This window comes from Buteo buteo, chromosome Z, assembly GCF_964188355.1.
Source record: "Buteo buteo chromosome Z, bButBut1.hap1.1, whole genome shotgun sequence".
Classification (NCBI taxonomy): domain Eukaryota; kingdom Metazoa; phylum Chordata; class Aves; order Accipitriformes; family Accipitridae; genus Buteo; species Buteo buteo.
Window position 1 is genome coordinate 32,672,887 of NC_134204.1, and position 15,422 is coordinate 32,688,308.

At 42.4% G+C, this 15,422-nt stretch overlaps 1 protein-coding gene across 6 annotated transcripts in view; it reads left to right on the top strand.

Annotated features, from left to right (window-relative positions):
• Positions 1 to 15,422, top strand: part of KDM4C (lysine demethylase 4C) — a 279,086-nt gene that overhangs the window by 256,072 nt on the left and 7,592 nt on the right. For 5 of the 6 annotated variants that reach the window (XM_075021802.1, XM_075021803.1, XM_075021806.1 and 2 more), the window contains one exon: positions 15,231 to 15,350. In XM_075021802.1, coding sequence (XP_074877903.1) covers positions 15,231 to 15,350 — 120 coding nt within the window. Of the gene's footprint in view, positions 1 to 15,230; positions 15,351 to 15,422 lie in introns of those variants that run through there. The other variant, XR_012649164.1, reaches the window with a different exon arrangement.

Genomic DNA, 15,422 nt, shown 5'->3' on the forward strand with positions numbered 1-15,422 from the left:
ACTTTAGCATAAGCATAAGCAAGGGTTCTCTGCTGCACTAAAGGAGCCTTCAATCAGGCACAGCGAATCAGACATCCCAGTATCCTTACCAACTTCACCTTCCTACTGCTGACATTGAGTTTTGTCCCATAAGAGTATATTGTACCCCAAATTAAGGCTTCCTCAGTGTCCTCTGTGCTGCACCTTATCGTGGTGCCCTGGACATCCTAAACCACATTCTACAATGTGGGTTTGAATTGTGGCCTTCTGGGCTATTCTGCATCTGTCAGCATTTTGCATGTATTTGTGTTATTAATACTTTGCTGAAAGGCAATATAACGGCTGAAATAGGAACTTTCTAAGCTGAAAGGAAAGTAAGAAATTTTTAGATGTATTCAGGAATGCATGATCCAATTTCTCTTCCAGTTTCCCTTTCGTGTAAGCATATATTCACTTCATAAGAGAAGATTCAGTAATATTTTAAGGACAACATATACATAAATACAAAATATTTTTATACTATGCATTCCATGATCCAAGGCTAAATTTGTTGAATTACAGGAACTATTCTGCTAATCTGGTGATTTCACTGAATTTATACCAATTCAAAACCAGAATTTTACTCCTGGGAATCAGACCTGCTCTTTCAAATGATAATGCACTGTGTAAATTGCTGTTCCTGTTTAGATAAAATTCTGACTGTGGCAAATTAGCTACCACTCTCCTTTTCATTCAGATTGTCTTGGAACATATGAAACCTAATTTTGTGTTTCTAAAAATTTACGTTAACTACTGTATACTATCAGCTCCCAAAAGAAAAAACAAGTTTGACAGTCTGTTGAGGTCAGAGGTTGTTCACAATTTGTTTCTCCACTTCCACTTTAATGGTGTTGGTAGATATATTCACTCTTTGCAGCTGTGTTATGTTATTTGCCGGTGTGACAAGCTTTTCTAAATTGGAGGTGTTTGTTGTAATCACATTAGTCCTGCTCCTTATGAAACAATCACTGGTGAGCATGATTGTGGAAGCTTAATCACTAGCACTCGCGTTGAAAGTTAATGTTAGCTGAAGTAACGTAGGCAGAGGAGACAACTTGCATTAAGTGCCTTTGCAGAATGGCCTTGGGGACATTGAAGCTCCGTCCTCAGGACTGTTCAGGGGTACCTTTCCTACTCTGCCCTGGGAACTTTTTTCTCTCCTGCATCTGTACAGCAAGAGCTAACTTCCTGACAGCACGGTCACCGTGTGCTTAGTTCTGTGCTCCTTCCCTTTCAAACCAACTTCATCTGGTTTCTGTGAGTACAGAGCACTATCCCATGGTAGGTACCCTAATAACAATGAAGTAGGATAGTAAATTTAACTCAGGTCCTAATTTAAGGGGAAAATTTAGAAACAACTGCTGCAGTTCAACTAGAGTCAACGAGAGGACCATTTCTGTGCAAAAGCCCAATAATCAAACCTGGATTTTTCCTACTTTTTCATGAATTTTGGGGACTAGAAACCCACTTGAAGTCTTATCAGTGAAAATCAGATGTAGTTACTGTGTTTTGTCTGTCTTGTGAGAGGTAACTGTTAATTTTGTGATTAATACCACAATGCTCGTTTGCTATAAATTAAAATGAACGTCCTATGAATTGAATTTGCTGTGAAATTAATTTCAGTTTCTCCAAAATAAGAGGATAGAGGTGTTGGTTATTCAGTTTTGGGGACCATGCATGAGTTTTAAGTTATTTTTCAGAAACCATGGAATTTCTAGGATAAAAGCCCAAATGAGCTAATCTTATGGTTTGCTTCATGGAAACTGTGGTTAGATAGGCTAATACTAAGGTCTGAGCCATTCTTATAGATTTAAGCAATGCAGTGGATGACAGAAAATGGACAGTTTCTATTTCACAATTTGATTTTAACAATATGTATAAATTTATGAACAAACACAAGATGAGTGATAGTAAAAAAATATGTAGATATGCAGGCTAGGAAGGCCATGTTTATTGCAATTACAGAGTCTGATTTGGCTCTAGTTTGTGTTTTCGGTATCTGTTTCTCTTTGATCTTTGAAACCTCAGGGCTAGATTATCAGCTTTCAGTCTGCAGGAGGAGGATTACAATATTGTGCCATGGCCTCTGTATGTCAGGGATGGAACAATACAGAAAGGATCTGTTCACCAGGCACGTTGCAAGGCTGAAGCCAGGCTGCTGCTTACCTCTGCCTCTTTGCCATTCCTTCTTGGCAAATTGCATGACAGCAGCATAGTGGGTCCGATACGGAAAGCCGCAGCAGCAGGACAAAATGGATTCTTACACAGTCTTCCTGCAAGGCTGCTGTTGATTGATTGGAATATGTCTTCCTAGAGCATTTTAATGTTGTATGGTACAGAAATAATGAGTAACTTTTCAGCTAAACTGATTGTTGCAAATACTAGTTTTGAGCTAAGATTTAAACTGTCTTTAAACTCATAGCATCCCAGGAAGAATAATGCCAGTCAAGTTCTGTGTATATTTATACTATTCCTTTACCATTAAGTAAAATAATTTATACAATTTCCATGTGTTTCATTCAGTCCCTGCATTACAGAGCCATACAGCAAAAACAGGATTAGAAGTATGTGCTAACTCACAAAACCTGTTGTAAGAGCCACACTAAACCACTTTACCCCTGTATTGTGTGTGTCAATTATACCATCAATGGTATTTGACAAGAATTTGAATAAACAATGAGGCATTTTGTGCTTTGTTTTGGAAACAAAGCAAATCAGCAAGTAAAACCCAGGAGTGTCAAGGAGATGCAGAAATTTTTGCTAATTGACATTTGAGAAAAATGCTGTAATTTGAATACAATTTAAACAAACAAAAATATTTTATTTTGAATACAGTCTAAACTATAGTGATTTGAAAAATAACAGAGCTCAGCACTGTGTCTGCCAGTTAAACAGATAAACAATTCTATTACTGTTGAGGAAAACAAATGGGAATTTCTGAGGTTGTTCAAGGGAAAGGGGCTACTCAGACACTCTCCTTAACAAAGAGGTGCCAGCCTGATTATGTTTGCTGTCTTGGTTAATACCTGATGACAGTTTGATGATCCATGTTGTGGATTTTGTAGAGACACCTTCATGGGAAATGGGTAGAAGAATGTTATGGATGTGGTAGATTTGAAAATTGTTTAACAAGTTCCAGAAGAATGAAATGGTTCAGAAAAGGAAGAGGCTACTCTGCATGTCTAACAAATTACTTTAAATGATGCCAGCTTACGAATGTAAACCTCAGGTATGTAAAACAGTGCAGCTATAAGGAAAAAAATTATGCTTATTCAGATGGTTAGTGGTGAATAAGAGTAAACATCAAGAATGAACCACTTGCAGACAATATTTCCACTTAATACAGTATAACAAAGATTGATTTTTATTCAATATCTTTCCAAGGTTTTGGCCTTATGTTTTTATACATGGCAAAAGAAATCTCACTGTATTGTTATATATATATATGTGTGTGTGTGTGTGTGAATGTTTTAAGGCTATGTTCAGGGAAAACTGGTCTTCAGTAATATTCATTAGCATTAAAAGAGGGTCTTCAAGCTGTTATTTTTGGATTGCATATGACTTTTACACCGCAGTGTTTCATTCTCCTCTTCCCTATTAAGCCCACTGTAGGAGCACAGCTGTGAGAACTGAGTTTAGTAATCTTCCACAGAAAATATTCTGATCTGATCAAGATGGAGATTGATTTTCTTTGTCCTAATAGGAAAAGTTCCACAGAATGCTCATGTAAAAGTATGAGTGGAAGGCAAAAGCAGCTTTTAAACAAGACATACTAGTCTAGGTTATCAGCTGCAGGATCAAATCGGGAACTTTCATCATCACAACTTTTCTATCCTCTCTTGACTCAGGGTAGGATCACATCATCAAACAATTCACAAGAGCCAGGTGATCTGACAAAGTTGTCCCCTAATTTGAATAGACAAGTATTGGCATTCTTCCATTTGAATATGATTGTTTTCTAGCAACAATTTTAAATATTTGACTACTCTTGGATTTATACCTCCTGTAAAAGATGCCATATGGGCCACATTTTCCTCTTTTCAAACAAATTCTTGAGATACAATGACCAATATTATTGCTATGATACTAGATACAATATTAACCTTTATGACAATTACTTAAAGTTAAAGGAGTTAAATGATCCCTTCTTCACCAATCACGTTCCACATTCACCAAAGACCGAATCAGATTTGGAAGGATATGGTTCCATTTAAGCTCCTGAAAGAACAAACATTGAGCTATAAGCTGACTGTTGAAAGGCAGAACATTGTACAAACCAGTGAAAAACTTTCCCTGCTGCTTGATTCAGGAGGAATGAAGTGGTGGGGGGTTTGTGTCTTCAGAATATTCGGAAATGTGTGTGAGAGCTTTTTGCTTTTCAGGTATTGAACCTGAAAAAAAAGTGGTTTAAAAGTGTTGTTAAATAATGCATTGCAGTCTCTAGGTCCTTTTTGTTCAACTGCTGCCTTCTCACTGGTGAAAAAAATCCTCAAACTGGAAACTTTTTGTGTTTCATTAAATACTCACATATTCTACTTTGGCCATGCCAATATTTTTCTTTCTAAGATTTCCTCTCTATCTAGCTTTCTGTCAGACCAGAGACTCTGTAAATTAACATTGGCTGATATTTTGTAGTCACAGAATATTTTCATCCTTTCCTACTACAATTTTCACATGAAAAACTACAGTATCCTTTCTACTATCAATTTAACTTGCAAGCTTCTTTTAGCCAGTGCCTGAAGATATGAGCCAATTTAGCCCCATTGACTTTGAGGATTGCACCACGCTGTTGTTTGTTTCCTCTGAATTCACTAAAGATACTTGCTTTCAGTGTAGCTCCTTTGGATCAAACCTAGAAGAAGTCAAAGGCTCTTATATTCTTATGATTTTGAAAATAATTGTTGAATTTGAAATAGCTGAATTAATAACATAATTGCCAGGCAAGACATTGTCAAAATAAAATTGTAGGTTTCCAAGGAACATCTGTTTCTGACTGTTTCGGAGAATAGTCTCAATAGTTCATAAGTTCATCTAGACCAGAATATCTAAACTCTTTAACCTTGATTTAGGAAAGCATTTGAAAATATTTTAAAAGACTTTTTTAAAATTAAGATATTTTCTTCAGGTGTCAGTGGCTGTATTCAAATTATGGGAATCTTGCAACATTTCACAGTTTCTGGATTCAAGTGCATGCTTCAGGTGCAGACTTCGTCCCTTTTTTTTCTTAGTGTGGCTCCACATTTTTTCCAGTGTGGTGATGGTGTCAGCCACACTGCCACTGCAACTGGATTTGCTACTTGCAAATACTCTGTCCAGCCTTAATGAACCAAAGTATCATTCAACATCTGTGGTAAAAACAAAGAAATATCAGAAGAGAAAAATAGCAAAAATGTCTACTTTATCCGTAGTGCTGTACACAAGAATTCCTTAGTGACAGCATAGGAGACAAACCCAGTATTTCAACATGTTTTTCCAACACCTATTGCGAATGGATTGCTTACTATTTCAGTTTGTCGTGGTTTCAGCCCAGCCGGTAACAAAGGACCACGCGGCCGCTCGCTCACTCCTCCCGCCCCCTCCGGTGGGATGGGGGGAAGACGGAGGAGAGAAAAAAAAAACAAAACAAAACAAGGCAGTTTACTGGGACAACACAAAGGAATTACAACAACAACAACAACGTACTAATGAACGAGTATACAAAAAGAGTGATGCACAGTGCAACTGCTCACCACCCGGGACCCGACGCTCCGCCACTTCCCCCACCGAAAGAAGGATCCACCCCCCGGCCCGCTCCCTATATATATACTGAGCATGATGTCACATGGTATGGAATAGCTCCTGGGCTAGTTCAGGTCAGCTGCCCCAGCTATGCCCCCCACCTCCCAGGTTCCTGTAAAAATTAACTCTAACCCAGCTGAACCCAGGACATTATCCACCCCTTATTCTATACCATCTACATCGTGCCCAGATCTTAGATTTTCCAATCAACCACTACCACTTTCCTTGTCTTATATATATATATAAGTATATGGACTTGCCCCCCGCCTTGCGCGCACACACACACACACACACACACACACACAAATGGTATTCCTTTACCCTATGGGCTATCCCTGTAATGTGTCCATCGATTTTATTTAGTCCATGACTTTGGGACTCCATCTGTTGTAACAGTTCTTCAGGATAAGCGAGATGGTGTGAGATGTTGGGTTGTTGTATGCTGCCTCTGGAACTTGTGGCTAGTAGATTTGGTGCAACTCATGCCCTTGGTCTGCAGGTCGAAGATGTTGATCTTGAGGAAATTGCTGGGTGCCAGTTCAAGTTCTATTGCTGTTGTACTTGGCTCAGTTTCAAAGTCCATCCTGCAGTCATTTGGGTAATTCTTACAGTAATACCCTTGATATGGCATATAGACATTATAGATACAATGACATGCATTGGCAGGTTATTTAGCAGTTAAATATCATACAGCCCAATTCACTGGCTATTCTCTCCCAAAATCAAATCTCCCTGAGGTACACATCAAACTTCTCCATCCTTCTGCATCACCCACCAGGTGTACCCAGGTCCCTGAGCAAAAACAACTACTTGAATGGGTTTGCCTCTGCTTGAGGGAGGACTAACCCAGACTGTCTTTCCTAACATACTCCTCATGCGCACTAAAGGGACTTTATCCCCTTCTATAGTATGTGGAAGTCTTGGTTGGGCGGGGCCAGCCCGATTGGCGGATCCTCTAGTATTAACTAACCAGGTGGCTTTTGTTAAATGTGTAACCCAATGTTTGAAAGTTCCACCCCCCATCGCTCTCAATGTAGTTTTCAGAAGTCCATTGTATCGTTCAATTTTCCCGGAGGCCGGTGCGTGATAAGGGATGTGATATACCCACTCAATGCCATGTTCTTTGGCCCAGGTGTCTACGAGGTTGTTTCGGAAATGAGTCCCGTTGTCCGACTCAATTCTTTCTGGGGTGCCGTGTTGCCATAAAATTTTCTCTTCAAGGCCCAGGATAGTGTTCTGGGCAGTGGCGTGGGACACAGGGTATGTTTCCAGCCATCCAGTGGTTGCTTCCACCATTGTAAGCACATGGCACTTGCCTTGGCGTGTTCGTGGGAGTGTGATATAGTCAATCTGCCAGGCCTCCCACTGTTTATATTTCAGCCATCGCCCCCCATGCGACAGGGGTTTTTGTCGCTTGGCTTGCTTAATTGCAGCACATGTTTCACATTCGTGGATGACCTGTGCAATAGTGTCCATGGTCAAGTCCACCCCTCGATCTCGAGCCCATCTATATGTTGCATCTCTCCCCTGATGGCCTGAGGTATCATGGGCCCACTGAGCCATAAATAGCTCACCCCTACGTTGCCAGTCCAGGTCCACCTGAGACACTTCAATCTTGGCGGCCTGATCTGCCTGCTGATTGTTGTGATGTTCTTCAGTGGCGCGACTCTTGGGTACATGAGCATCTACGTGACGTACTTTTACCACTAGCTTCTCTATCCGAACAGTGATATCTTGCCACAGTGCGGCAGCCCAAATGGGTTTACCTCTGCGTTGCCAGTTGCCCTTCTTCCATTGCTGTAGCCACCCCCATAAGGCATTTGCCACCATCCATGAGTCAGTATAGAGATAGAGCACTGGCCACTTTTCTCTTTCAGCAATATCTAATGCTAGCTGGATGGCTTTCACCTCTGCAAATTGACTCGATTCACCTTCTCCTTTAGCAGTTTCTGCAACTAGTCGTGTAGGACTCCATACAGCAGCCTTCCACCTCCGATGTTTTCCCACGATGCGACAGGACCCATCAGTGAACAGGGCATATTGCCTCTCATTTTCTGGCAGTTTATTATACAGCGGGGCCTCTTCAGCCCATGTCACCTCCTCCTCTGGTGACATTCCAAAATCTTTGCCTTCTGGCCAGTCCGTGATCACTTCTAAAATTCCTGGGCGACTGGGGTTTCCTATGTGAGCCCGTTGTGTGATCAGTGCAATCCACTTACTCCACGGGGCATCAGTCGCGTGATGTGTAGAGGAAACTTTCCCTTTGAACATCCAGCCCAGCACTGGCAGTTGGGGTGCTAAGAGGAGCTGTGTTTCAGTACCAACCACTTCTGAAGCGGCTCGAACTCCTTCATATGCTGCCAGTATCTCTTTTTCAGTTGGCGTATAGCAAGCTTCGGATCCTCGATATCCCTTACTCCAAAACCCCAGGGGTCGGCCTCGGGTCTCCCCAGGTGCTTTCTGCCAAAGGCTCCAGGTAGGGCCATTCTCCCCAGCTGCAGTGTAGAGCACATTTTTAACATCTTGTCCTGTCCGGACTGGCCCAAGAGCTACTGCATGAACAATCTCCCGCTTAATTTGTTCAAAAGCTTGTCGTTGCTCAGGCCCCCATTTAAAATCATTCTTCTTCTGGGTAAGTTGGTAGAGAGGACTTACAATTTGACTGTAATTTGGAATATGCATTCTCCAAAAGCCCACAACACCTAAGAAAGCCTGTGTTTCCTTTTTATTGGTTGGTGAGGACATAGCTGCTATCTTGTTGATCACGTCCGCAGGGATCTGACGACGCCCATCTTGCCATTTTAATCCTAAGAACTGGATCTCCTGCGCAGGTCCCTTGACCTTACTTTCTTTTATGGCAAAACCAGCCTTCAAAAGGATTTGGATTATTTTCTTCCCTTTCTCAAAAACTTCTTCTGCTGTGTTGCCCCATACAATGATGTCATCAATATATTGCAGGTGCTCTGGAGCTTCACCTTTTTCTAGTGCAGTCTGGATCAGTCCATGGCAAATAGTGGGGCTGTGTTTCCACCCCTGGGGCAGTCGATTCCAGGTGTACTGGATGCCCCTCCAAGTGAAAGCAAACTGTGGCCTGCACTCCGCTGCCAAAGGAATGGAGAAGAATGCATTAGCAATGTCAATTGTGGCATACTACTTAGCTGCCTTTGATTCCAGTTCATATTGAAGCTCTAACATATCTGGCACAGCAGCGCTCAGCGGTGGCGTGACTTCATTCAGCCCACGATAATCTACTGTTAGTCTCCATTCCCCATTAGATTTCCTCACGGGCCATATGGGACTATTAAAGGGTGAGCGAGTCTTGCTGATCACTCCTTGGCTCTCCAGTTGGCAAATCAGCTTATGGATGGGGATCAGGGAGTCTCGGTTGGTGCGATATTGCCGCCGGTGCACCATCGTGGTGGCAATTGGCACCTGTTGCTCTTCAACCTTCAGCAACCCCACAACCGAAGGGTCTTGGGAGAGACCAGGTAGGGTAGACAGCTGCTCAATCTCCTCCGTCTCCAATGCAGCTGTACCAAAGGCCCAACGGTACCCTTTTGGGTCCTTGAAATACCCCCTTCTGAGATAATCTATACCAAGGATGCACGGGGCCTCTGGGCCAGTTGCAATGGGGTGTTTATGCCACTCATTCCCGGTTAGACTCATTTCAGCTTCCAATATGGTTAGCTCTTGGGATCCCCCTGTCACACCAGAGATACAGATGGGTTCTGCCCCTTTATAACTTGATGGCATTAGGGTACATTGTGCACCAGTGTCTACTAGAGCTTTATATTCCGGTGGATCTGACGTGCCAGGCCATCGAATCCACACTGTCCAGTAGACTCGGTTGTCCCTCTCCTCCACCTGGCTGGAGGCAGGGCCCCTCTAATCCTGGTTAGAATATCCGTTACTCACTTTTTGCACACGTGAATCAGAAGTCCCTTCAAGAGGATCAGAAATGAGATCGGCCCATCTACTGCGTCTGGGGGACTGCTCACGGGAAACTGGAGCAGCAGTTTTCCAAGAAGAATCCTCTTTTCTGGTTGCTTTGTCTCGCAACTCCCGTACCCGTGCATCCAAAACTGCAGGTGGGTTTTCCATCCCACTTCCTTATGTCCTCTCCATGGTCACACAGGTAAAACCACCATCGTGTGTACTTTCTCTCTTCTCTCTCTTGGGCAGAGGAACGCTTACTCCCAATAACTGCGATGCGGGCCTGTACAGGTGAGGAGGAGGACATACCCACTTTGAATTGCTGGAACTCTCGGGACAATTCCTCTATAGCTGAGACACAGGCCCGTAGGGAGGAAGAGAGACTTCCTTCGTATTGCCGGAGTTGGACAGCCAATTCATCCACCGTTTGTCCATAGCCTTCTTTCCAGGACATTACTGCTAATGAGTTGGCATAGGTTGGTGGTGCACTTCGTAGAAACTTCCGCCACATCGGTTGTGTACATTGGACTTCATCTGGATCTGTGGGTGACTGCCCATTTTCTGGATCATTATAAATCACCTCCAGCACGGCTAATTCCCGCAGGTACTGGACACCTCTCTCCATGGAGGTCCACTTGCCTTGGTGACATGTAACTTCATCCCTGAAGGGGTATCTTTCCTTTACACCTAACAGAAGTCGCCTCCAGAGGCTGAGAACTTGTGTTTTTCTTCCAATCGCCTTGTCAATGCCCCCTTCCCTAGACAGAGATCCCAACTGCTTGGCTTCCTTACCCTCTAATTCCACACTACTAGCCCCATTATCCCAGCATGGAGCAGCCAGGTAACAATGTGCTCACCTGGGTGGCAGCTAAAATCTTTTCGCATGTCACGCAACTCACTCAGGGATAGAGATCGCGTAATTATTTCAGGTTCTACCTCTTCCTCCTGTTCTCGCAATGACCCTGGTTCACTTTTATCTCTCACTAAGCGAACTGATTTCTTTGTGTGTTTCTTTTTCTGTACAGGGGCGACTGATACTGGCACAGGTTGGTTTTCTGGTTTAGCTGCAGTATCTGTTACCAGGATAGGGGTAGCCACGGTACCTGTTGTCGGGGTTGGGGTAGCCATGGTGCATGTTGTCCTGTTTTCCATCTTTTCCCCCTTTTTCCCCTGAGGATGCTGCCTAATATCAAGCAGTGTTTGGTAGATACCGGCCAGGGCCCAGCACACTGTAGTGAGCTGTGTGTCTCTGGGATAGCCACAGCATTTTTCTTTCAAAAATTCTGTCACTTCATGAGGGTTCTGTAGTTGTTCGGGAGTGAACTTCCAAGTCACTGGAGGTGAGAAGTTCTCTAGATACCTTCCCACATCCTCCCACATGCCGTGCCACCCATGCATATCAAGCTTTGGGACAGATCTCTGGGTGGTACTCTTAAAGAGCCTTTTTGTAGCCCTAAACAAGACCTGGAACATAGTCAGGAGGCATAGCACTAACAGCACACTGGCTTGCACATCCCAAGGATATTCAAAATTCTCGAAAGCTGTTGTAATTAGTCGGAAGGAGAAAAGGGAGGGGAATGGACGGGGGGAAGTATCCCCCCCTAACTTCCCCATGGATTGGGTGTAATTACCAATAAAATCCGACAGAAGGTGCCCAAAGTATGGAAATGATATCACTGCCTCATACAGATACCAGCTTAACCTCATGACCAGTGATGTAATTATTTCACAAGTCGACATTGCCCAGTACAGCAAAATGATAATCCCAATTACTCTCCCAGACATGAGATACGCAACTACAGGCAATACATAGAGCATATAAGAACTTACAAAACGCCACCATGTAAACAAATGAATCAACATTGTGACTAACATCTATTTATCTAGTATAAGAAATGCATATGACAAATTTGTTTCAAACACGCTCTGGCCAGATCTGTTGTTATCTCAACCCTTCGTGCCCCACGTTGGGCGCCAAAAAGGACTGTCGTGGTTTCAGCCCAGCCGGTAACAAAGGACCACGTGGCCGCTCGCTCACTCCTCCCGCCCCCTCCGGTGGGATGGGGGGAAGACGGAGGAGAGGAAAGAAAAAAACTGGAACCTCGAGGGTTGAGATAAAGGCAGTTTACTGGGACAACACAAAGGAATTACAACAACAGCAACGGTACTAATGAACGAGTATACAAAAAGAGTGATGCACAGTGCAACTGCTCACCACCCGGGACCCAACGCTCTGCCACTTCCCCCACCAAAAGTCGAGAGCACCCCCCCCCCCCCCCCCCCCGGCCCGCTCCCTATATATATACTGAGCATGATGTCACATGGTATGGAATAGCTCCTGGGCTAGTTCAGGTCAGCTGCCCCAGCTATGCCCCCCACCTCCCAGGTTCCGGTAAAAATTAACTCTATCCCAGCTGAACCCAGGACACAGTTCAATGTATATAATGAACCCCAAAATGAATGTTTCTGAAACCAGAAAATACCACCTGTAATAAACAAGAAAAGTTTTAGAATTATTGCTGTTCACAGGTTTTTACTCATAAAGAAAGTTTTTGAATGGCTGTAAACCTAGCACTGGTGATACCATATCTGTAGTGCTGTGTCCAGTTATGGGCTCACCTGTACAAGAAGGACAAGGACATACAGGAGCAACTCCAGTGAAAGGATATGAAGATGGTGAAGGGACTGGATCATCTGTTATTTGAGAGGAGGCTGACAGAGCTGGGGCTGTTCAGCCTAGAGACTAGTAGACTCGGTGATCTTATCCAAGTATATATATACCTGATGAAGGAAGTAAAGAAGATGGAGCCACACACTTCTCAGTGGTGCAGAGTGACAGGATGAAAGGCAACAGGTACCAACTGAAATACAGGAAATTCCTTAACATGGAATTTTTCTTCACTTAAGAAAACTTTTTCACTGTGACGGGCTGAAGTGTTCATCCTTGAAGATACTCAAACCCAACTGGACATGTCCCTGAGCAGCCTTCTGTAGCTGACCATGCTTGGAGCTGAGACTCTGAGCTGTGAAACAGCTGGAATGTGAAACTGGACACTTAAGTGAATAGGCTTTTCAGTGCAGATAGGCATGGTTTTGTCCATTTGTGTGAAGAAGAAAATATACTATGTAATTGTAATCCATGTACAATTCTCATACAAGCTGAAGGTAGACTGAGCCCACACTATGTTATTTACAGCTAGTGTATGGGAATGTTAAAGAATTGCCATATCTTGATATCTGACTTTTCATTTTATGACAGAAAAGTGAGGTTGCATTTTTGCAGTTTTGTCAGCCTAAGAAATGGATCTAATCATTCCCCAGAAGAAAATGGTGAGAATTATTTTTGCAGTAAAGAATATCTAAAATAGTTTTGTAATATGAAAATAAAAGGTAGGAACTCTGGTAGAAATCAGCAAAAACTATTTAGTACAGGTTTCCCAAACGTTGTTCCATAGACTAAGACATTGTGGTGATACATGAAGAATGGGATTGTTATTTGTCTAGTTATTTGCATGAGAACTCTAATTTTCCATATGAGCAATTCCATTAGCTATCCTAGAGAAGCTGTGAGATTTTTTTCTTGTGCAAGGTGCAAAGGGAGTAATTCATCCTGGGCTTTTGTTGTTGGAAAATTAATGTTTGGCTTGACATTGTTGATAGATTGTTTGTTTTCAGGAAATTTGCTATCTTCCGTGATGCATTTTAAAAGTTTGGTTCAAGATGCTTAGCCAAGACTCCTTTTTACACTTTAGCAATAAATAGATAGAGGAAGAAGTATTATCATGACAGTAACCATCTTGACAGTCACCACTGAGGAGAAAGCATTAAAAATATAGTCTCATTTAATTTATAGGCAGAGCTATGATAGTATTTAGCAATCCCTGTCCCCTGAGAACTCAATTATTCCGCTGTTGGAAAGCAGACAGAAGCTATCCCTTCCCCTTTTCCCTTTCCCCCTGCCTCTCCTGGAAATACCAGGAAGTGTGATTACAGTAATGCCACCTACTACCACAAATATGTGGTGAAGTTGAAAACATGTGTCTTTCTGTATCTGTCACAGCAATCTTTGCCAGGCAAACACACAGGGCATATTTTAGAGCTGTCCCCTTGGCACAGCACCTGAGGGATGACAGAGACAGTATTGTCATGCAGGAAAGTGTGTTTCTATGAAAATCCAGCTTTTCACTTCTTCTTTCATGTGTTGAATCAAATTCATGGATTAAGATACACGTGGTTAAAAAGTTCATAAAGCCTGGATTTGGCTAGCATGATATTATAACAAGGTAATGTAAGGATCACTGTGGTGCATTTTTCAATCCCATGTTTTGAGTTCTTTGTCATGATGATTGTTAGCCTCTGTTGGAAGTGAACTGTTGTAAATAAAATAATTTTGTAAATTATTCTATGTAAATCTGAGACTTGGAAAATGGTAGTAGTATTGCAGCAACCTGAGAAAATACCAGGTCCTGCAGGACCTTTTTGCTGAGTCCTTGTACCCATGTCCTTGGCTTTATCTTTTCCCAGTCTAGAGCTCATAGCAGTGAGCTCAGGTAACATGGTCGTAAAGTAGGTCCTCTCACACCTAGGAGAACAGCACTAAATTAGTGCTATTTATATGACAGGTCTTGCAATGTAGTTCATACAAAGCGTAGATGCCTTTGTTGGGGTGAGTATTTGGCAGAGATAGCTTCCAAAGAATTAGTGAGCGCAGAGCTGACATGATCCTTTTCTGGTCCTTCATGTATTTCCTCATGTGGACAGCTGTTGTTAAGGTTGTGTGGTCAGTGTTCTCTGCAAATGAGTCATTTAGGTCATACTGAGCTATATGGGGCAAAAGAAACCATAACATGGATATGTTGTGACTAGGGTAAAGTGTGTTGCTCTGACATGCTCAACAAGTCAGGCACAAAATTTGGTCAAAACACAGGAAAAAAACTGCTTCATGCCTTCTGAAAAAAAAATTAAAAATCCCATCTGATTCTTCTTTGTAAGCATTTGGATTCTTTCAGTGTTTCTCCACGTAAGCAAAGAACTCATTGGCATTCTCACCATTTATAGTTTGATCCGTCAGGATATGTTTCAGTCAGCAAAGTAAGCATCTAGCAAAAATGTGCTGTGGTTAACAAAACATGAGTTACTTCAATATGTAAAAGAGAAGGTCTTGCACATATGCAACTGCACTTTAGTGATCTTTATTTTCAATGTGTGATGGAAGTTAATTTGGGGGAAAATGTATCACAGTTCTTGATAGCTATCTGATTTATGCATACGTTGCCTTGCCAATGCAGCATCAACTGTAAAGAGAGTGTTTCTTTGGTCAGTATTTCGTTTTCATAAAGGCTAACAATATCTTCTGTTAGCCCATTAGCAGGATTGTAAAACTTGAAACACACGTGGTAATAAATCACCTCCAATTACCAAGTTGTAAAAAGCAGCTTACTGGTAATTTCAGTGTAGTGGCTCACTCACTGATTTGAGAATCCATACTTCTTTGTAAATAGAGCAGAGATTGCCTAAGGCTGGGCCCACCTGCAGAGGGAGAGGTTGTCCAAGTGAAATGGCCTGATGGAAAACTGTATGGTGCAAAGTATCTGGGAACAAACACAGCTCACATCTATCAGGTGAGTGTCTATATTTATTGCCATGTGCTTGTTTTTCAGATGTCTTTATTGCAAATTGCTCATTAGGCTCTC